This window comes from Seriola dumerili, unplaced genomic scaffold (genome assembly GCF_002260705.1).
Source record: "Seriola dumerili isolate Sdu_G_001 unplaced genomic scaffold, Sdu_1.0 BDQW01000091.1, whole genome shotgun sequence".
Taxonomy (NCBI): domain Eukaryota; kingdom Metazoa; phylum Chordata; class Actinopteri; order Carangiformes; family Carangidae; genus Seriola; species Seriola dumerili.
In genome coordinates, this window is record NW_019174346.1 from 7,911,581 (window position 1) to 7,936,141 (window position 24,561).

At 38.4% G+C, this 24,561-nt stretch overlaps 1 protein-coding gene across 5 annotated transcripts; it reads right to left on the bottom strand.

The window, feature by feature from the left end:
• Positions 1 to 621: 621 nt before the first annotated feature.
• bbx (BBX, HMG-box containing) lies at positions 622 to 24,245 on the bottom strand. Of its 5 annotated transcripts, none has more exons than XM_022745845.1 (16): positions 24,191 to 24,245; positions 21,270 to 21,347; positions 17,309 to 17,480; positions 16,456 to 16,713; positions 14,330 to 14,534; positions 14,182 to 14,249; positions 13,961 to 14,035; positions 13,253 to 13,333; positions 11,132 to 11,197; positions 9,766 to 10,621; positions 9,535 to 9,667; positions 7,951 to 8,102; positions 7,654 to 7,743; positions 6,942 to 7,139; positions 5,055 to 5,247; positions 3,327 to 3,480 (listed from the first exon to the last, which is right to left on the bottom strand). In XM_022745845.1, the coding sequence occupies exons 3-16, from the start codon at positions 17,465 to 17,467 to the stop codon at positions 3,402 to 3,404; spliced, it is 2,613 nt and encodes an 870-aa protein (XP_022601566.1). In that variant the 5' UTR covers positions 17,468 to 17,480; positions 21,270 to 21,347; positions 24,191 to 24,245; the 3' UTR covers positions 3,327 to 3,401. The 5 variants fall into 5 exon arrangements, with proteins under 5 accessions (XP_022601569.1, XP_022601566.1, XP_022601568.1 ...); XM_022745847.1 differs by lacking the exon at positions 24,191 to 24,245 and adding an exon at positions 22,692 to 22,811 and having other exon boundaries at positions 16,456 to 16,710; XM_022745844.1 differs by lacking the exon at positions 24,191 to 24,245 and adding an exon at positions 22,692 to 22,811.
• Between the last annotated feature and the right edge of the window lie 316 nt (positions 24,246 to 24,561).

Sequence of the window (24,561 nt, forward strand, 5' to 3'; positions counted from 1 at the left end):
TCCATTGAGTTTGCAGCGCAGCACCTATCCTGTCATGAGAATGGTTGTAACTATGCACCTAAGGAACAGTATACCATCATAGCATACATACAGTACAATCAAGACTGAATTAGAAAAATACAGGTACAAAATGATTACATTCAAGAAGACAGTACTAGCACAAAGGGTATTATAGTCATTTAGGTAACTAATATAGGAATTTCAACTTTATAGAAGCATTTTCTAGATAGAAAAAGTGAGGGGTAGGGAAATGACAGTATTATGGCTGTTTTGTAGATGTGTGGATTTGTTATTGACTGGATTCTCGCATATATAATAGTTAAAATGCATAATTTCCAGAGTGGGTAAAAATTATATATTTTCTTCAAAGACCATGATCATTTTGGTTTGGGTCATAAGGTGCAAATACTGTATACTAAAAGAGGCATTGCGTGGTGCCCTTTTGTTGCACTTCATTCCAACTCTGGGTTCAAACACCAGGGAAAAGCCCATTAGATACACAGGATGAATTGTGCTGATATTGTTACCTGAAGATTTACACACTTAGAAAACGCAGTGCAACTGTTCAGCTAGCTTTCTTTGCTTTTGTTTTTTTTTTTGTTTTTTTTTTGTTTTTTTTTTTTTAAACAGGATTTCCATTTGAATATACCTTTTCCTTTTCTTTGGCAAATGTCAATAAACTCACTGGCTAAAAGCAAATATATCTCTATTTTGGGGGAAGACAATTTCTTTGTCTTTGCAAAGAACTACACTGATGTCCACCAGTGGAAGAACTATACAGTTTACTGTTGGATGATTTCATCCTTAATGTAACTTTATCTCATATCTGAAAAATATCTGCCGTTTACTATTAGATTATCATAAAGCATACTGTTTTCTTAAAATTAACTGGGAAACATTTGCAGTTGGTTTGATATATTTTAAGGACAAATTTAGAGAGCAATTATAGATTTCTTTTGCATGTAACTATCTGCACACAAGGGCCAACATTAGAAAACATTACTACCATGTAGCAATGCTTTGATTTAGGAAAAATACTCTTTTTCAAGATGCATGAGTTCTCTAAGACCCATTCATTTCTTATTTGTTGGTCCTGTCATTAAGCACTTTTAACACATCTTAACACATATCCGAGAAATGGTGATGCAGTCGCAGTCAAATACACTCCTTCAGAGTTGAAAAAACAAGCTCATTGTCTAGAGATGGTGCATTTTATCGCAGTGCCCATGTGCTTAGCAGGTAAGCATAGATGCATTAATCGTCTATGAGCTTGGTCTTTTTTGACAACAGTCTTAATCCAGTAAACTTGACCTCAGGAAAAACCATTTAAGTTCATGAAGAGGACCTAGTTGAAAGAGCATCATAAATGCATATACTTCAACAGAGGAACAATCAAACAGAGAACAAAAAGCTATAAAAGTTATAAACGTGACGCATTCTAAAATGTGATAAATTAAGTATTGGTCTACACAGAGGAACAAAAGGCTGCTAGGTAAGGAGGAAAGGGGTATTGCTAGGGAGTCTGTAGTTCTCAGTTAGCCTCCACTATCCTGTGGCAGCTCATCCAGGTTCCTCCAATCCTTGGGAAGACAACAAACCTGCAGTTTAACTGCACCTGTCCTTGTTTTTCCTCATTACTCCTGCTGATAAACTGCAAACTGTATGGCCAAGACAGAGGCATTGAAATGGAATGATTCTGACCCAACATCAACACAACAATGCCAAAAATAAAGAAAACAAATCTGCATCTATATATAAATACTTGTAAAAATCAAAACATCGATTACATGTGACCTTTGAGTAGACCATTACTTGGCAATAAAATCTCTAAAGGCCAACAGGAAACAAATGGGGAAATTATTGTTAAATGCCTTGTCTCCATAAGCTTTAAGAGGAACCATAGCATAGTGCAGTCTGATTTCAACAAATTAAATCAAATCAAACCATACAAAGACAGAAAATCTTATTTATGCTTTGTGTTTTTCTCCAAATTGTTCATTTTATGAGACATGACGAATAAAACTGTTTCACACAACAAATGATCTGTTTACAAAGCCCTGTTCTTTTATGTCAGAGCTTGTGTCTGGCTTTAGCCAGGACACTGAAGACACTATTGAGACAGGCGATACAGTAAGAAAACTGTGAGTGGTGGAGACAAGGCATTTTATCACCCTTCCAAGAGCAACTCAAACTTCAGCTACAAATGAGTGCAGTGTTTACATAAAGAACAACCAATCAACCAAACAAACAAAAATCTAATAAGTTGCACACAAGTAATTGACCTTTCTAATTGCTACGCAAACTGCAATAAGATCAAGTATCGACAAAAACTGCATTTTCACTATTCAAAAATGTTACACTGACTTCAGGACTGTGATGGCATTGAGCAAGAAGCTGGTTGAGGGCTTTGTGGCGGCAAACGGGGTCTAGGTGGGAGGGTTAAGGCTATATTTGAATCACTTTCACACAATCTCCCCATCACAAGAAGCAGTTTTTAAGCCAACCTACTGTTTCAGAAGCCTGACACAGGGACACTGTGAGCCTACTGCTAAAGATAAACAGGACAAACAAACATCCTCAGCTATAGTCAACTCTAGTTCAGATGCAAGGGTATGCACAGGTTTACTTTTACACATTCAGTCTAACATGATTACTTGTAGCTACCACATCCTGTTTTACAGTAGCATCATCTTAATGTACATATCAAGTACTCAACCATGATTTCTTTGTATTTTGGATAAACCACATCAGTGTACCACAGGGAAACACTAAGCAAGGAGTTGGTAATGGATGCCTATCAATCATGATTATTTACCCTGGTTAAAGTCATTTTGGGTTGAAGCTGGAGGGAGTGGAAGGGATAAGAGCTATTCAGATACAGAGGTATTCTACCGGAGGTGCAGGGAAACTCTTCAGTAGGTGTGTGTGTGAGGTAAAAAGGTGACAGAAAGCTGTGTTGCATTGTTGGGTTTTTTACCTACCTAAAATGCCGTTTTTTAAACCACAAGACTTTAAAAATGGCCTCTATTTGACAAAACAGTGTACAGTAACCCATGACAACCATTTCTACAGGGGAACCCATGCACTAGGGGACAGCTTGGTTCTTCCACAGGCCCTAACAGAGCATCTAAGGGGGATGAGGACTTCAGAAAGGCATCCTGCCTCAAACCAAAGGAAGGCTTCAGGAAAAACACTGAGATAGCGAGGAGCAGGGAGGAGGAAGAGAGGCTCTCTGTCCCCCACCATGAACCCAAGCTCAAGCAAATTCACCACATGGGGGGAGGTGGAGTCTGTCCAAAGCTTCCCGTTCAAGTCTCCCTTCAGTGTGGGCTTGCCACTGAGGAGAGTGAAGCTCCACTGCCAATGTCCAGGTTGTGGCTTCTCTTAACAGCAGCAGAGTTTCACTGATCAGCGCAGGAGATGAGGACTGGAGTCTGGGCAAGTTCTTTCTTCTGACTCTCAGCCAAGCCTCTCTGGCCTCTGGAACAGGACATTAAAGAGTGTGTTCACATTTATTCAAATAGCTGGCGTCTCTTTGAAATGAAAGCATATAAGGCTTTGCTTTAAAGTACTGGGCCTGCTGTCTATTCTATCAAAGTTGAGTTGCAGAGTTTCATGATGGCAACTCACACACTGGACCTCATGAAAGAACATTTGCATATTCATTACCCTAAAGCTCATTTACTTTTCACTGTGAGGTCTGTTTGAGCATTCCAGGTCAGATTCAGCAAACTTTCTTACATGTACAAACTTGTTGTAAATTGTTTGTTTGAACCTGATGAGCTCTTCAGTTATGCTAATAATCAATTCTCACACATTTCCATTAAGGCCAAATGTTCTTCTACATTTGTGGGCAGGTTTCATTCCCAAAAATGTTACTAAAGAGTTAAAAAAAAAAGCTCCACATTGTAGAGCTTTAAGTCCCACTGTCAGACATCAGCAGATTGTCATATAACATAAAGTATTTAGCAGTGTTACAAGTCATATTAGGAAACCTGAAAGCACCACAGCGGAGTCACAGAGGCGTATTATGACAGAAAATAAAGAGCAAATGGTTTGGCATTAGGTTAAGCAAGGTGGTGCATAGCTAAAAAGTGAGGCGGTGATGGATGTATGTATGTAAAAATGTAACTGTCATATAGATGGATGAGAGAATACATTTGATCTGTATCTAGATGGTCTGCATAAAGCCCATGAGGTGGCTGTTGGCACTTTCCTAACAACTACAAATTGACAACAGTTATATAGTGCTTTTCTACCTTAATGGACAAAGCACTTTATTATTTGCATATCATTCAGAACTGTATAAAAACTGTATACGTTATCACATCAAAATTAATTCAGATTTTTATGGTAAGTTATAAAAAGCAGACTCTCTGCACGACAGCACAACCATGACAGGACACCTAAAACTAAACAAACCTATTTTATATTAAAATGCTCACGTATTAGTAAAAGAATAACATATTCGCTTAATAATAGGTCCACAAAATAAGATACAGCCTGTGCTTATCAGCAAAACTCTAATGTGCTGTTATTTAATGTTAAAGTGTTTATCTCCCTCTACTGACACATTCTGGTACTGCATTTTACCAACTAAGGAGGCACTGACAGGAAGTAGCCTGTTCTTTTCCCAAAAGCAGTAGTGGTCCAGTTTGTTCTAGCTTACTGAGTGCCGATGCCAGTGAGTATTTTTTATAATTATTTTTATATATATTACAATTACTCTTGTATGGCAAATAATTACTAAAGCATAGATGTTGATTGCAGCATGTAACTTCATGTTCACCTTATGTAGTTGAAGCCACTGATATACATTTAAAAGTAACAATGCCTACTATGTATGTTTAGGTATTTTACAGTTTAGCTAACAATTTGTATGTTAGTTCAAAAACCTTTGCACACTATAAGCCAACTATTGTCTCTAGTGTTCTGTAAGTGGCTTAACCTCATTGAGAATGGGTATATAGAGAACATTACATGTAAAGCATACCATGTATATGTTACAATCTACTCAACTGTATTGTATATAAGGTATAAGGCTGTGTATCCACCTGTGAACATTTTCCATGGCTGCTACCTCAGCAAGCGCTGCCAAGCTGAAGAAAGCAGGTAGCTCTTGCGGTACGGTGCTCCTCTCCGCCTCCTCTGCTCTGGGATTACTGTAGCACCCTTTTTCATTGCATAAATTCTGTTGGTGTAATGGCTTCTTATCCTGTTCCTGGTTCAGGTCCCTAGTTTTGTCCTCTGTAGAAAAAAACCCAAAAAACTCATGAATTCTTTTTCATATTTCTGAAACAGGAACGTGTTAATAATTTCACAAAATAATTGTTTTCCCCAAGTCAGGATTTTCAGTCAACTCAGAGTAACCGATGCATTGACTTTAGGTTGGTGGGGTCATCTTTAGTATATCAATTGGTCAAGTGCCTGTGACCTCCCCAAACATGTTTTAAGCCATAACTCAAGAATTCATGCGCTAATTATGACACAATTTAACACAAATTTCTAAGTAAATGGTGAGGTGATGGCATTTCATATCTAAAGGGTCAAAGGTCAACTTCACTGTGACATCATAATGTTCTGAAACACCTTTGACTATTATTCTACACTTTAACTCAGGCTGTGACCATATTTCCTGCAACTTGACTGATTCGAGGACTACAACCACGAGCTGAGAGTACTGCAGCAGCAAGTCACACTGTCCTCCATTTCCATCACAGTCTCTACTTCCATCAACATTAGTTTTGTGGTTTGGTCATTTTAAGACAAGACTTGGTTTGTAAAGTTTACTGCTGCTCCTGCATTGCTCTGTGTATTGTGATGCAGCTTAAACAAGTGCAGTGAGTCAGCTCACAAAATGAGAGGGGATTGGGGTTTTCTCAACTGATAGTGGCACACATCTCTGCATCTGCTCTGTTACCCAGATGGAGGCTGTGTGAGACAAAATAAGAAAGATATTGTCTCATCCAACTTTCTCTTTGAGTGATCATTTTATAAGTAAATATAGCTGAAATCACAGAACAGTCTTTGTTTAGTGATTTTTGGTATGCAATAAACCAGTTGAGTGCCATCTCCCATTCCCTTTAAAAGCATGCACAGCTTGAAGTATTCCTATTATAATGGGGCAATGTTTCACACAGATGCAGATTCTATTTGTGGTGAGTTGATTACATATTGTGACTGACCAGTGATATTTTATGTTATATAATGAGAAGTGTGAATAAACCTTTGGTAAATGAAACTGTGGTGCACAAATTTAGTTGACAGTATTTCTGTGGAGGATTTACCAGGTAGTAAGAAAGAATGCTTCTCTGCAGAGCCTCATATGTCATGTCCAAGAGACATTCATGATGCATGGCAGTGTTGTACAACACACAATATGCTACAAAGAAGAATGCTTCAGTAGGCTGTATTCTAATGTTCCACCTGACTTATCTAAACATTTAAGCGGATTTTAGCTCACTCTGCTTGTGCGTAACAGGCACAAGCCTGTTGCACAATGTGCCTGTATAACAGTCAACGCCCATGGGTGCTCAGATGGGCGCAAGTGTATAGACACAGCAACATAGACACTGGACAGGAAAATGATAACTGTGTCAATCTGAAACTAGCAAAGAAACTTTGCTTTGCGCCTGGTGTAAGATAGGGCCTGTAATCTTAATGGGCTGCGTTTTAGTCACTGTTTCATGTGTGAGCACACAGAGGAGGAGAGAAGCAAACAAATAAAGAGCTGAAATCAGCCTAGGCTGAATGCTGATACGATGTGATGAAGTCAGTTGTTTACAGCGGTTCCACAACAGCTTTCAACTACGTCCTCAATCATTGACCGTTCGCAGTCCAGCCACGTACTAGGTTTTGATCTAGTCTTGTTAACATACAGTGGCAATGTCAGATCTATGTAATCTCGTACTGACTGATCAATCGATCAATCATTCACTCACCCTCAGCTGGAGACACACTGCCATCAGCTGTGCGTACCAAGTGTGTGATCTTGGTCTTCCTTGCCTTCCTCTTCTGGCTACCAACTAGCATCTCCATACTAGTGGTGCCCTGGACATCTGGGCACATTATGGCAACGGGGGCACATGACTTGACTTTTGAAGCTGAATCCAGTGTGGCGGAATCACTCTGTAGCATTGCTGTGGAGAACAGGTTCATAGAAACAGATTTCAGTGATTTGACTTTTGCACAGATGCAGTAATTAAAATGAATACACATAGTGTATGTCATAGTCCTCTTAACAAGAACTTAAGTTCTTTATTCATTTGTTTAGTGTCACTGTAATCTAAACAGATGAAAGTTATTGTTTGCACATAGGCCTCAGCAGCTGATTCTTGTTAAAAGATTTATTATCAATAATAGCTATTTTATTATTATTAATAATAATATACTGAAATATTCTTTATAGTATAAATAGTGCAACTTTAAACACATAAATTTAATACATAAATTACAGATTTTTTCAATCTCAGGCTTGTGACAATGTGAACGTAAATTCTCTAATTCAAGCTGCTCTTCAACCAAACTTGATTTTAAAACATTTGTTGGTCTTAACAGTGTTGTTAATGAGTAACTGTTAAATTCATCTGTTAAATACCTCTAAACATGTTCACACCCCTGCTATAATGCACAAACATCAACATTCTAGTTCACCTTTGTCCAATGCACCTGGTTTCTCCTTTTTGTGTTTGTGCTTCCTAACAATCTTGTGGAATGAAGTCTTTTTCTGAGATGGAGATGGCCCTGATATAGCAAAAAACAAAGAAAAAAAGAGCATGGAAATGCTGTGTTATGGAATCCAAATGTTTCTGTTTTAACAAAGAGAGAACTGGTGCTAAACACCACAGGTGTGGAAAACATGACTCTATAAACAGGTGTAGGGTGAGCTATGGATGACATGAGAGGATATTAAAGAACATTGTGTGGAGAAATCTATGACTTTGCTCTTACCTTTTCCGACTTTAGAAGCTTCCTCTTGGACTGTGGAGCTGTCAGTCTTCTTCTTCTTTGCGACAGTAGCCCCCTTCTTATCAAATGTAATTGGACTATACTGTGGTAGGCTGTTAAATTTCTTTTCAAACTCCTCCTCCAGTTTCCCTAGGCTGACAAGTGAAGTTCAGAGTTTACATGACTGAGCATATAATCAATAGCCTAACCTCACCGTAAGAACAAGGCAGATGTCAAACAATACTACAAGTTATACATTTACCTACAGAGACCAGTAAAGTCTAAAACAGCAGCCTAAAGCCCCCCTCAGACAAGACTGACATTACAGAGGGTCAGTGTCAAAGTATTTGCTCAACTGTTGTTCTGAGCAGCATTTTAGCCATTGGTAAATTGCAGGGACAGACAACAGTATCCTGCAGGAAAACCATTCAGCAGGCTTGTCTAAAGGTTTCATTTAATATTAATATTAATTTTCAAAATATATTTACTGGTAATTAAATTATTTACACAGACACTTGCAAACTAGTCATTTGGCCCTTTCTGAGTGATGTTATGCTCTTACTGTAAGAGAGCGATTGGTTTCTGTAAGATAAGAGTTAAATACTTCTTCAATATGCAATGCAAAGGTCAGCATCACTTGTAACTTTACAGCAGCCCATTTGATGAGCTTGTAGGTTTTTTTTTTTTTTCATTTTTTCTGACTTAACATGAATGAACTGAAAGTTGCATGTTTGTAAATATTAAAATTTTGCTATCAGGTTAGCAGTAAAATCATTTTTTTGAAAAACAGAGGCTTATTGGAGGTGTTATTATAACTGAAGTGTGCAAACGTGTGCTGCATATGGGATTAAAATCAATGACCAATGCATCTAATATTACAGTGAAATTACAGTAAACTGGGTGTTATTCTCAGTTGTGACTAATCCTGCCAGGCAGCTGGAATTCTCACAACCAAGAATCCATCTTTCCTTCAGGCTCGAAGCTATAACTGAACCAGAGTGGTTTGGACCAATCAGCATCCTCTAAGAGAGCAACTACTGGCAGCTATGGGCGTAATAGGTGTGACATCAGAGACTATTCTTTAACAACAATGGCGGCTCATAAAGAGGTTAGCGTAGATGCTGCTATAGCATCAGTTATCTTAGAACCGTAGAGTATGTTTTCATTCAGAGCAGAGAGCAGCATTGAGGCATCTTCACGGAAAAGATGTTTTCACTCTTATACCAAAAGGCAAGAGTTTGATTTACTAACTGGCTCAACTGGTAGTGAAAAAACTGGGAAAGATGCAGAATCTGACTGCCTGAAGCTAGCCTGTGAAAGATGGTGTTAGACAGATGGTTCGTCCATTAACCTGCCAAGTATTTTTTCCTTTTTCAGACAGTTTCCAATGAAGCCTTCCTAGATGGTTGTGCGTAACAAACCATCTGGTGCATCAGGTTAGATAAGTGTTAAGTTGAAGAGCAAAGAATATACAGTATATTGTCAAATATTTAAGATTTTCCATCGTGACTTTAATACAAAGTCTACAAAAAATGATACTCTAAAAAATGATTGCACAACATAGTGCTAAGAGGAGACCTGACTCACCCCTGTGAAGATTCATCTTTGGACTTTGACTTTTTCAGCTTCTTGGGGTTATTAGGCCCCAACTGTGGAACTGTCCAGCTGTCATCACACCAGTTTGCATCATGATCAGAAGCTCGGAAAGCTCCTCTTTTACCTGTAGACATCATTCATTAATATTCATTAACCACATATCATACACAGACTATTTTATGTTTCCTTCATTCATTAATTAGCCCATGAATCAGTGGCTACCTCGGTCAATATTCGCTCTCAGGGAAGTCAGCATCCCCTCAGAAACAAGGGTTTTATATAAGGCTCCTTTACAGCTCCGCTCTGATTTCCTGGAGCCGCGGTTCTCTGTGCTGGACTCACAGATCACTTCGCTTTGCCTCTCCTTGCCCTTGTCCTCCTCTTTGAGCTTAGTAGGTGAGGGGCTGCCAGGGGAGTGATGGATTTCTACCATGCTGCCCTGAAGGTCTGTGCTTCCTAAACTTTCATCTGCTTCTGTCTTGGGGCTAACGTGACTCATGTCTTCCTTCACGTCCACCTCAGAGAAACTGTACAGTCCATACTGCCCGCTGTCTTCATCCATCTCCTCCTCTTTTTCTTTCACAAAGGTCTTGACTTTGGGCTTACTCTTCTTCTTGGGAAAACCAAGATTCCCACTGGCAGGACTGTTCTGGATCTTCTTCTTGGGCTTCTCCTCATTGTCCTTCCAGGCCCCTTTGGCCACTGCTTCAATCGTGCTGAAAACACTGTCCACATTTGATTCTGCATGGTTACACTGTTTGATGATCTTCTTTGCTGGGCAGGGGTTCTCGTTGTTATCATTTGACTTGGCCATCTCTTTTTTCTTGCTCTTCTTTTTGACACATGCATTTTGGCTGCTGAGTTGTGGGGGAATGACATCAGTGGAGGTAGAAGTGACAGAGGAGCGCGAAGGTAAGAGGGCTGATGTGTGAGGGGAGGGAGGAGAGTCGTCATTGTCTGCTTTCTTCTCCTCGACCTCTGGATTGACTGTAGTTTGCTGGAGAGAGGCTGCAGAGGAGCTGTCCTCTGGCTGAGATACAACTGTGTCCATCTTTCCAGCTTCAGACGCTAAGCACATCTTACCAAACAAAACACAAAACACTTAATCAGTTGAATTGACAGCAATCTACAGTATGCTCCTAATATTCCATCTCTTCATGTTATTTTAGCAGATATTTATATAATATAATATATGATTTATATGGATATAATGATCAGTTCATCAGTTAAATGTGATCTCTGTCACCATTCATTGTTAAATAAACTGCAGTACACACACAGTAACATTTTGAATTATAAAATTTACTGTTGAGAATATGAACAAAAATGTCTATGAAGTAAAGGGAACAAATGTCATGAATTCGTGTCACTAAAAGTAATAAATGTTTGCTTTCAGGTAACACGGACTGTTTTCTAGTTGTAGCTCTTTCTTGCAACATGCAAACTCACACACACAGAAACAGTTTTACCATATTTCAGCCTTGAATGTGAAAGATAACCAATGTTACAGTCCAATCAAGTAAGTCGGATGTTTTCATAGTATAACATTCTCACCAGTTATCAAAAAAAGCTGCAGGGAGTTACTTACCTCAGCAAGCTGGAAGAGAGCGGACTGTCTGCATGGTTTTCCTTCAGGCGCCGCAGACAGAGATGACTGTGAACACACAGTAACATCCTTTGTTAATGAGACTGCACTGCACAGCTTTCTGCAGATACTATTATTATTATTCAGAAATATTCCCTTTCTACAACAATTTTCACCTTTTACATTATTATTGCAGGAAAGAGTAAGCATGGGGCCTGTACCATGAAATATGTTCAGCTAAGTCTGACTCTTTAGGTTACCTGGCTTCACTCAGCCTAACATCAGTCACCAGGGATGACTGGTATCATGAAGCTGGTTACATGGACATGTTTACTCTGTGTTTACCTATCCAGCTGTGAGTGTGTTCACGTGAAAGAGCTGTGGGTAAAGTGATTAATTGAATAGATGAACAGGCGATATCTACTGTATCACTTGATTATAGTGACAGCAAAAATGATATTCAACAAGCTAAAATATATATACAAGATAATCTCATCACTCCAATAGAACAAGGAGCTGCAGAAACACTAGACATAATTCCACATATTAAAAGGAAAGCTCAGGCTACAGTATAAGTACACAATGTATGAGTGTGAATATATGCTTTTAGTACAGAATGTGTTTCCTTTCCTTTTTTGTCTGATGAACAAACGATAAAAGTAATGTCATCTGTAAGGGAGCTGAATGAATGAATGGATTTGTTTGATTAAAGAAATACAGACAACAGTGTGCTGCAGTCACTACATACATTAAAAATTACAGCAGATGAAAACATAATAAAGCCTGAAGGCTATTTCGATTGTGATCCTACTTAAAAGTATATGGATTATTTTTCTAATAAAAGACAACAGGGGGTTTAGTTTTCATTCCAATTATCACAAGTAAAATAATACCTCATGTTATTAATAAAAGTGTAAAAACATTGACGCTATCAGGAATCCTCTGTTTGTTAGAAGCTCTGTTTTAAAACCAGAGTGAACACATAGAGAGTCTGGAACAGCAAAGTAATTCAACTTATCTATAACACGTCTTGTCATCAATTGCTCTGTATTACTTATCAATTTATTGTTAACTCTTTTGTCCCTGTCAGGACCCTGTAGGAATGATGACTCTGGTTTTCCAGTGATCTGATTGGTCAGTAGTTGGGCTGTTGGAAGGTTTTGATCTGATCCTCTGAAGTTAACCTGCTCTGGAACAGGTTACCTGTGCATCTTAAGTTACCATGGTGATCTAACCCAGTTAAGAGTGAGCCTGCTTCATGAAACCAGAAAACCTGAATTAAGCCCAAAGAAGAGCTGGATAACCCACTAATCTCACTTAGTGGCACAGACTACTTCTGTTGTTTGCTGATACTGACTGGCTAATTGATGTCATCTGTCTTTTTCCTGAGAGTTAAATACTGAGATTATAAGATACTTTATGTGTAATACTGAAATCTAGTCTGAAGGTGGTGCTAAAATGGCTGTGCAGATTTCTGCCAATATTAAATTTTGCATGAAAAAAATGAATATTCTATAATAAAATCAGACTTTTGTTTGCGTTTTAACTCACATTGGATATCTACCTCACCTAAATGTCATTGAGTCATTCTTAATTAAATCAATAGCCCCTGCCTTGAACAGGCAGTGAAGTTGCACCTTTATTCTGCTTTGCTGTTCTGTATTAAAGATACGAACACAGAAAGGTGGGGTTGGGAGGGGGCATTACTGTTCCACCTTTATGTGCCAGCAGTAGAGGTAGTAACTGAGCTGGATCGACGTCAATGTAAGGGAGAATGGGCATGGTGGGATAGGTGCCAACGCTGTTGTTAGACATCCCACCTCTGAATGCCAGTATGCTATCTAAACTGTAAAATTACACATCATGCCGAGGGGTCTTCTTAATGGCACTATAGCAGGATCTCTGTATGAAAGTGGCTAATAACAACTGAGCGTTTCCTACTATGATATGCCAAAATGTCTGCGATGAAAAAGGTCTGTAGGGCAGGTTTGTTTGTATAACAACTTTTTTAAAGTTGTCTGTGCATATTAACAATACTGTCATGAACCAAAAACTAACTAGTCATGATAAAGACATACAGTCATCGACAGATATGGATCTTTCATGAACTGAAATCAGTCATACCTCTGCCGGTGAGGAGAGGGCAGACTTGACTCTGCTTTCGGTAACATCAAGCACTCTGTTCGGTTCTGTCCCAGACATTATCTGTAGATTGAAACAGAGTGAGCAAAAACAAATCAGTTCTCATGTGAGCTATTAAGTAAGTCAGTGGGTAAGTGGGATCAACCAGACAAACACACAATCATTAACCTTGGAGAAACTGAGGAAAGCACACAAGAGTAAAAACTATTTTTGAAGACAAATTTTGTTGTGACAAACTTTCAAATTTTTTTTACCAAAAGTAAAAGTAGAATGGCCCATTTCAGAATAACATATATTACATTATTAGATTCTAATCATTGATGAGTTAACATGTAATCTAAATCTGCAAACTAACAAGTAACTAAAGCTGTCAAATAAATTGAAGTGGAGTAAAAACTTCAATATTGGATTCATAAATGTAGTGTTGAAAATCATAAGAATTAAGTCAAGTACAAGTACAGTACTTCAGTAAATGTACTTTGTTACTTTCCACCACAGGTTACTGTAATGTGCAGGACAAGGTATTATGTTGTTTTTCAATGTTGATGTAACATATAACAGGTCTTACTATTTTTTACCACTGTACACATTAGAGTCTGGTCAGATCCCATTAGTGTGACAACACGACCTCTGGTCTAAGATACTGTATACAGAGTACAGGAGGAGGAGAAATATGGTCTGAGAACACACCTCTTCTTTGTCTCCTGAAAAGCAGTTCCCTTCGCTGGCTGTGTTGGGTAAACTAGGTTTCGTGCTGGAAGGGATCTAGAGAGGCAAACAAGACTGGGGTTAACTCAAAAGCATAATTCAAAAACCATGAATGGTTTTTGTGTAACAGATAAAACTAATACCCATGGGTGCATCAACATGTGGTAGTCTGCACCCATGGGTGGCTTGCAACAGTGACCTACCTCCCTGTTCGTGAGGGCATGTTCTCCAGCTAACAGCAGCATGCTAAGGCCTCCCATCTTAGTAGGATCTGACAATGAACGAGAGTAGTTACAAAAACAATACATTTAGTCACGTTAAACTAAACTAACAATGTTTGATTATACACACCTGCCATGGCAAAGTTTAACTGTGGCATGCTGTCAGTTTTGGGCACTTTTTTGGCAGTGGTTGAGTCCTTGGATGAGTTGGAAGAGAAGGACCAAACTTTTTTGCGGGGATTGCTGACCGGCTGACAGGAGGGACTCTTGACAGGTTTGCTGGTGGTGGGACACCACTTGTAGCCTGGGTTTGCCTTCATGAAGGCATCCTTGTACTGAAAGAACATGCAGAATTGATTTGGTACAAGCAAAACCTTAAATGGTTTCACACCATCAAATCTATATCGAAGCATTTCTCGATTTCTCTTATACTACTGTATATTGATGACTGATCAAAGTTCAGGAACAAAAACATCCATGAGTAAAATTTATCAAGAGTTTAAAGATTTAAAGAGAGTTAAAGCTTCAGCTGATCTGCTTCATCAGGACTGTGTGAGTGTGGTTTGATGAGATTTGATGGACAGTCACCTGGCAACATAAATAAACAAGCAACCCAGCAACTGTCATCACATTTTGACTGTGTCTGAATTCACTAGTCCCCATATAAAAGACACTCAACAGTGTCTATATATAGAGAGTTTAGACACTAAATCATTGTCGTTTTGCATCAACCCTGACAGTGTAGTGTAGTACGATTATAAAATTTGGTTTAGTAAATGTGATGCATTGCATTATGGGATCTTGGCCGATGTTGCCTGCTTTTTAGTCTCATTTCTATCACTCCTTTTCTTTTACTGAAGTTAGCATGATAAACAGCAAGCCCTGGTCCAGCTGGACCATCTCGTCATGTTCCGATACTGAATTTCTGTAGCAGTCTGCCCTGAAGAAGTAGTGCTGCTCAGAGGATATATTATAACCTCTTGTATCATAAATACAACGATTGCTGAAGCTCTCGGCAGGACTGGTAAGTAAACAGTTGTTAATGCTAACGTTGGCTATGTAGCACTATCAAAACTTACAAATAGCTCCTTTAAGGTCATTTTTCTCTTTGACGCAATATTGATTCTAAGGGAGGCTCATGGGAGTTTTTGAGTTGTTAACAGGCCCTAATAACTTCTAATATACATCCAGCATATATCCCAACCTGAACAGACCAAACACTTTTCTTTAATATAATTTTTAAGTAAGAATTTAACAAAGGGAACATGAATAAGAAAGTAATTGTTATAGTTACAATTATTTAATGCTAGTTAGAGTTATTTAATGCTATGATGTGAGACTGAATTTGCACACATTTGGTGTGCATACCTTAACTGATGTTATACACACTACCACTACCAAATTGGACCTCTGTTTTAGCAACATGTGCAAACCGATGTGACAATGCCTTTCTCTCTTGTTTTGGTTTTTATTTGCTACTTATTTCATATCAAGCTGGAATAGCTCTTTAACTCACTAACTTAACGATTCACTATTCACAATAGTACAGCTCTACAGAGAGCAGAAGTCGTGACGTCACATCCGGGCTACGCTCTGTTCCACTAGATTCAGTAACTCAATACAACCTCTCCTTCAGTATTTCTTTCATTGGTCTTTCTGTAAAAAGTGTGTTCCTGGGATTTACTTTCCATGTTCTAAGACAAACTGCCATCTACATCACAAATCTACAGCTCTCATGAATAAACTGAAATAAATCTCTGCTGTCTAAAAGCTTCTACAGTGTTCAGTCCTCTCTGTGCTGATATTACAGATATGTATGCGTTAACAGTGACTTGCTTATGGATTCTTCTGTTGAGCTGTGATGTTTAGCCTGCACACATCCAGCACTTATGGGAAAAAAGTATTTCTTGAAGACCACTAAAAAACATTAAAGATATAAGATAACTTTCCCAAACCCTACTAACCTTATCTAAGCATATGAAAAGTTGAAACATATGAAACGTATGAAACATATGAAGCTCTGTTCCATGGCTGTTTTTTAAATATTAGTTCAATGCAATTTTGAATGATTTTAACTTCTGAGAACAGAAAAAAGTTTGGCAGTTTCCACTTTCTATAAGAAAATCGAGGCGCACTGCACAGAAACTAATGCACCTGACTGTCAAGTTACTTTGGGGCTCAAGTTACTTTGGGGGCTACTATAAGAGAGAGTTACCAATAATGTTAATAAAGGTGTAGAAGTCACAGAAGTCTCACCTCCTTGGCCATGTCAGTGTATTTCTGCTTCTCTTTGGGCTCCAGCACAGCCCACCAATCAGCCAGGATCTTGGTGGCCCCACGGTTGTCCAGACGAGGGTGTTCCTGCCGCACCAGAGAACGGTGGCGTTTGCAGAAGAGGAGGAAAGCATTCATTGGCCGCCGTGCTCGTTGTTCATTTGAGTCCTCCTCCACTTCCTCTGCTGTGCTTCCACACTCAACCTGCGATCCCTGGTCCTGGCCACACAACACTGGCTGCTGATAACAAATCCATAAACCTTTAGATGCTGCACCATGTTTTAGTGATAAACTGATAGATCTGTTGTTCAGTTCAGTGTTTCCCCTATTTACAATTATTACCGCTGCTTCAATGTAATGAAGTCACAATTACATGACTTTGCAGAGGGCTATTAACCTGAAAGTGGAGACACGTGGTGAGACTGAGGTGAGTGGGAGAGGAAGAAAGTGAAAAAGAAAGAGAAGAGAGAGAAAGGTAGTAACTATGTAACTAGCTAACATTAAGTTAAATTGATTTGTTATGGCCTATTAATATTCACTCTGACCACTGGTGTACGACGAGCTCACCAACCTGGTACAACAAAACCTGGCATAGAGGAATACATTGAAATTCTTGTGGGCATAAAGTTTTGTCGGCCCAATCAGTGTCTCTACCAGCCCTCTCTGTGTGCCTGTCATTGGGGGTGAGTATGACAGTGTACTGCACACACGCACACACGCACACACGCACACACACACACACACACACACACACACACACACACACACACACACACACACACACACACACACACACACACACACACACACCTGTGAAGCCATCACACACATGTACCTTCTCCAGCTCCTCTTCATCCTCTTCTTCTTCCTCCTCAGAGAAATCCAATGTCTTTTTGGAGAGAAGTGGGTGCCACTGCAGGCATTTACGTTTGGGGCGTTTGCCAGTGACCTCCCCTGCAACAGGTGGCTCCTTACCCCTTCCTCCACCCTTCATGGTACTACCGCACCTGTAGAAAAGGCAGATTGGGCACAACATCAGAACATGGACTGTGAAAACATGCATCTTCACGTGCATCATTAATGTCTTGTCCTGTTGTCTGATGAAAGCAGAGATACTTTAGTGTCAGACATTTGCAAATGTGATAGTAATTACTGGTAACGTGCCTGAGCTGGACAGAAAATCTGATGGTTTCAAGCTGTTTTGCAAAAATACAAATGGAATTTTTAAAGGAAATTATAGTTACTGTTTAAATGTTTTAATGTGCATATTTGTGCACATTAAATTAACAACCCAACAGACAGACCAAGTATCACTGTTATACCAGCAACAATATATATTACATAAAATTAAATAGGAATGTTTAATTAATGAAATTTAATGTTACATAATCTCAAAATCAGAGACTTGTTCTACTGTAGGAACTATATAGAAATATTTACCATCAAAAATAAAACAAAAAACAAAAATACATTGAGGCGAAGGCAGTAAATTTAAAAAAAAAAAATTCTAATCCTGCTGGAAATCTCCTAAAGGCCTTACTTCCACAAAATTTTAATAAATATTAAGCGACATGTAACAAATTCAGTCTCAATTATCAAAAACACAATTATCAAAAATAATGAGCAAAATGGGCTGAATTTGTGAAACTGGCTTGCAGCTGTACTAAACGAAAATATAGAAACCAAATTGGGAACTGATCCCTGTGTCTCAAAAACAAATCAAGGCTACATAAAATTGGGCTTGATTTAAAATAAAAATGTCTTTAAACCTCTGAATTACAGATTCTGTTTATATTTGGTTTAATTTAACATGAGCAAGAGAGCAAGTGAAGAAGCCAAACTATCCCCCCACTGACCATGATTTCATTAGCCTTAATGTACTACGCTAATTGTCTCCCTTAAGTTGCCTTGGAGAATACCCCCTACTGTGGGACCCATGAAGAAGAGCTGCAAAGGATGGTCATTTATAGCTCATGGACTTGTTAGTGATGGAATTAAACACAGTGCACTATCATATCATGATCTAGAAGAACTGAAGAGTCTGCACTTGACATCATTACTTTAAAGGACAATTCTAATTATTTTATTTTCCTACACACTACACACAGCCTTATTTTGAAGCAGCTGCAGTCACCAGGATCTGTGACTGTTGGACAAAAATATCAACATGCAGATGTCTGGCACTTTGTTCTAGGATCAGTCTGAAATATTTCCAAGTAAACTGGTTAAAGAATATGCAGTCACACTGAGCCATTAAGACATAGAGCTGTAGGAACAGGTACTCCATGCAGTTTAGTTGAAACTCCCAAACGTCAACAATAAACATAAGGAAAACCATCCTCTCATATCATAAACTGCGGCAGAAACAATAGAGTAACATTTATCTTAGCACTGTGGTAGATACAGAAGGACCATCTTTCTTTTTTTCTTATTTTGTATCATTTTTTTTTAAAGTTGAGCAGAGGTTTAACATATGACGTTGATAGGTTTCTTACCTCACCTGCACATCCACTTCATAAAAAAACCACGCTGTTGCCCATAAAGTTGGAATAATTTTGTTTTCAGACACAATCCTCTGTTTATTCCTATTTAAATGCATCAGTAATCACTTTTGACCAGGTGCAATGATTACATGATGTGTCCCAATTACCCAGGTGAAATGAAATAAATCAGGTAAAAAATATTTTATTCAAACTTTATAAGCAACAGTGTATATAGAATGTGATGTTTTATCCGTGCGAATAAATAAATGAAATCAAATCATGGAAATTCAAGACTTGCTTTTCTGCAAGTCTTAATTAAGACAAACACACTGTATATCATATAAGCATGTATAGTTATTTGTTCTGCCATACTAGATCAAATGTATTAAAATGCTTGTCACTGGATCTTAATCTTAGTTTATATATGCACATTAAAGAAAAGAAAAAGACTGCATTAGAGCTCCAACGATTAGTAATTAATTGATTAGTCAATCGGAAAAAAATTAACTCAACTATTTTGAGATCATTCAATTCTTCTAGTAATTTTATCAAGTAAACATGCCAAATGCATTGGTCAGTTCCAACTTCTTAAATCAGAAGATTTCTTTGCTTTTCTTTGATTGTATATCAGATATCTTTGGGTTGGATTATTGAATGAATAAAACAAGACATGAACACATCTCTTTGAGCTGTGGTAGATTATGACAGACATTATAAGAGGCATTTTTCACTATTATCTGACATTTTATAGAAAGATCAATTAATAGATTAATTGAGCAAATAATCTGTGGGTTAATTGATAATGAAAATAATTGTTAATTGCTGCCCAGGACTGCATGAAGGTCTATATGAAGGACATTCAGCAGTTAGGCTGATGAGACCAGAGCAATTTTGAAATAATAAACATAAAATTGCAGTGTTTCAGATATGATGTCAGTTTACATTGATACATGTATGTTTAATCGCTGTTATAGTCGTTTGAGATTGATGTACTACATTGTATTTGGAACTGGTGGTTGTCAAAAGATGTTACCAAACAGTAAAGTTGAGCATAAAAAGTGTAATGTTCACATCTGGCAAAAAGACTATTACTTTTGGAGTTTGCAAAAAGTAGTGTACCAGTCATTGGACACTATATATAATTTTTTTTTCTCTATTTTTGGAACTTTTGAGGGCACTATTTAGAACAGATGTTTCTCACTGAGAATTTGGGTTCTCAAATAAAATGGCAGAGGCTGAATGTAGTACAATAGGTAGGAAGCAGGGAGTGACGCAGCCTATAATTTTGTTTTTACCTCGTTATAAGGAAAATCATTAGTTCTATAACTGTTTCAATTTAAAGCAGAGTACACAACATTCATTAACACAAACCCCAGTTGTGAAAAAAACATCAAATGACCCAATGAAAGGAGAGAAAAAAAACCCCACAACTAATAACTTGACTCTAGTAAAAAGGGTACAGAAAAAAAAAGGCTTCTAATACAAAAATAAGTCATTGCTGTTGAGCAGTGGGTATCAAGCTCTTCTCTGTTACTGATCATGACAAGAGCTGCACAAGATCCCAGACAGACTCTGCGCTTTCTTAGAGATTTCCATGGCAGGTTTTGATTGTGAAAACAATAACTGAACACAAACTCACAGCAGACAGTGGTTGTTTCACTGCAGACCTGAACAACGTTGCAGGCAGTCAGTTCAATACTTACAGTATGTGAAGTGACTTATAAGTAAAATTTCCACATTTCAGAGGAAATGGTTACATAAAGAATAAGGGAAATTGAAGACTTCATAAATAGTATAAAAATGCCACAGTACAATAACTAGATTTGTTGTATGGGCACTGTATCTTTGACCCTTAAACTCCATGTGTCTTGTAATTGAATGAAGTGTATTACTGTTATACTGATTATAGGTCATTCAGCAGAACACTGTCAAAATGCATATTTTTTTTAAAAAATGTTGGGAAAGTAAAATTGCAACTGTCATCCTTTCACCTTGATGCACTATTCAGATTTTTGTCTTTAACAAATTAAAAAGATGCACCTCATCATAGCCTCTTACTATAAGCTGTAGGGACAGTTTGGTGTTCTACACATGTTCAAATCAGCCAAACATTCATAAAACATTCATAAAAAGAACTGTATATTTTTACTTTGTTGATTTTTATTTCTCAACATGTTTACACTAAACATTACACAAATGAAATTTAACAACCAATGAATGAATGAGTCAATGACTGTATTCCTCTGAACATCATCCAGACTAGATGTCAGTGTTTGTATTTGTGAATGCCAAGTGGAAAACAGGGATACTTACTGAAGAAAAAACAATGGAAATGCTGTATGAATGATGAAGATGAATCTGCCACTGCCTTTGTCATGCAATGACGATGACCTATAAAATACAAGACATCCCTCTCAGTCATGCGTTATACTGTCATATCTGCAAAAATGTTCCGCCAACATGAGCTGGGCTGCGGGAGAAAATGTGTGCAAAACAACTTTAATAGAGCATTTCTGAGTGATGCTGCATAAGACAAGACCTCACCAGCCTCAAAGTACGTTGGGACATTTTGTCTGATCTGATTACTGATCATTTTAATCATGCAGTCGATCCGCCCTTGTGGCCAAAACCAAAACATGTAGGCCAAAACCCTACGACCATTGGATGTATTTCTCACAACATTATACAGCCTTAATTTAGCAGGCATAGCTCCAGTATGCATTTAGCTACGCAGAAGGTTAGTTGTGTTCTCAGGTAAAACTGCTGATGCCCGATCGGACTGCCTGTGTTGGGAGTGAAGTCTTCAGTTACTGTATCGAGCTTCTCGCGCACAATAACAGCACAAGATTTGTCAGGTACAATAAACGATCCGTTCGCCTACCTACTGTGTTCCTACCTCTAAGCAGTCATTTTCACCTCCGTGCAAAATGTCGATCTGAGCTCTGACAAGACAGACAAGCCGAATGAGAGTCCATCTTGCTTTGGTTTGGAGGAGAAAACCCAAGTACAGTACACTAGTGGGGATTTTTGACTCCTGTCAAACTCTCCGGTGACAATGTCGTCGAAATGTCTCCCACTCCGAGGAAAATACATCCACAATGATTAATTAAACTGGGTATTTTCTGTCCAGGCACATGCATCTGTGGGCAACGTTTTGCTAAGCAGTAGCTCCATTTCCTAGCAGTGTTACTAGGAATAAAAGTAGCTAGTTAGCTTGCTAGCTCTACAGCCTGCTAACTGGACGTGTCACGGTTTTAACGTGCAATGGTTTCCAAACAGTACAAGCTTCCTGAACAGTTGCTGACAAAACTCATGGACTAAACTGGTATCAAAATACTTGTTTGAGCAGTTGCAGCAGGTCGTTTACATACAACGCAGGTTTGTGGCTATATATTTGATGCGGATGGGGGGGTGGTGGGGGGGGGGGCATACCACCTCACTGAGAAACAGTTGCTTTCCCATGTATTTTTCACGGCGATTTCAAACAGGGGTGAGGAAATATTTCAGCTAAACAGTAACAGTGACAAAACCGTATGGTCTACAACACTGGTTATCAATGAAATGTCGATTGGAAACAAACAAATTCAAGGGGAAGCCAGCAGGCGGACATCATGTCCAAAGCAGCGATAATAACAATTTTTCAGAGTGACTGACTGAGATGTTGAGAACAGCGACGCAAAATTAATAAAACCACAAGTTCTCTGTCATGAACGTCACCTTGATGTCTGAACATACCTCTAATATCTCGCTCAAGTACCGGGGGGGGCCTCTCATCATTGGTGCCGTCCACCTATTTAACTTATTGACACATTATAACAGTTCAGCACTGGCTGTACTAAACACAGCTGCATCAAGTCTGGACAACTAACGGCACTCGGAGACCGGAAGCACAACGGTTTCTCACCAAAATAAAAACATTTTCACTTACAGCAATAAAGCTCCAGACTGTACATGAAAACACCCTTTTATCATAAACCAGTGATGATGGTTATGATGGTCTAAAGTACAATCAATATACAGTACAAAATGTGTCTCAATACATTTCATCTCAATAGATTGTTTCAGGAGCCCCCAGCATAAGTGTATTTTAAGGCAGCATTTGTATTACATCCCAAACAAATACAAAACACCCAATTATTTTTAAGTAAGCCTGGTGTTGTAATTCTTAAGGGAGGGCAAGTATAATTATAAAGCACATTTCAACATAAAAGCAATTCATAGTGCTTTACATGACAAGAGAGGAGGCATTAAAACACAATATAAAAAAACAAACAAATTTAATATAACCTGACACACATACAGGATTTTAAAGGAATAAAATAAAATATATGAGGAAAATAAGCTAAATTAGAATAAGATATCAAAGGTGTTTATAGAGCTGGTAGAAAGTATAACAAAATACTGTGGTAAAATTATGGGCTCCAAGACAAAAAATTCTATTCTATTCTAGTCTATTTTCAGACTACACAGATGGCTACATTATGTGCCCAGAGACCAGGACTATTATGCTTAGACTACCTAACCTAGCCCACCTTGGTTCATATTTAACAAATCTGCAATTATCAAAAGCTAGATGCTGCTCATGTCCCCTTTATGCCTGTTTTGCTTTTGCCTGGTGATTCCAGTTATAAATATGAACACTGGCAAAAGTAGTTGCACGAATACTATCTGCATCAACATCAATTCAAGTAAAAACTTTTATCGTCATAGTTTCAACCGGAAGTCATCTCTGTTAGTCTGTGTACATTGATAGCGGGACAGAAACGCAGCACTTACTAGATGATGAATATTACTGTCGGTGAAGGCGACGCATTAAACGACCCCAACCCATCAAAATAACACAATATTGCGTTAATTCTGGCAGAAATACAGACTTGTTCAGTCATACGATGTAATAGAAACCACTTTCGTTTTCCTCGAGATGGGAGAAAATTCTCATCTCAGCTATATCCCTCCCCTCCCCCGGTCTGCAAAGTGCTCATACCCGAACTGGCCTGTACTCGCTAACACCATCCCTGACCTAACTTTATCTTTCAGCTCTGTCCGATTGACAAAGGTCAGCGAAAGGTGCAGGCTACATTAGAAACTCCTGATAACGACTTACTAAACGCTGGATCCAGTCTATCTCAGCTGAGTGAATACTTGTTACAGTATAAGCTTCCTGGGTGTTTGTGCTCGTGATAACTGTGAACAGTTGTTGCAGATGTGTGTACCTGTGGTTCAACAGCACGTACCTTTCAGCTGCTACGTAGTAAACGGGTAACTACTTTCTCAAATCTTCTTTAAAACGTTTAGCCGTGAAATTACCAACAGTTCTGCAGCATACTGTACACAGTGAAAATATCCACCCTGTCATGTAATGCTGTACGTGAGTGGATACTCCTGTTGATGGACAGTCTGGTTTCACCAATGACACGCGGCGTTATATTCTAATGTTTTGAGATTAGTGTAACGTCCTCAAATATAATGTTCAGGACACGTGTGGTGAGTTTAGGCCTAAATAATACAAAATAACGGCGATATAAAACTCAGTTTGAGTGTGTAGTCTTCAGTAGTGGAACCACACTGACCTTATGGTGTTCCATGGTGTATTAATCTCCTTAAG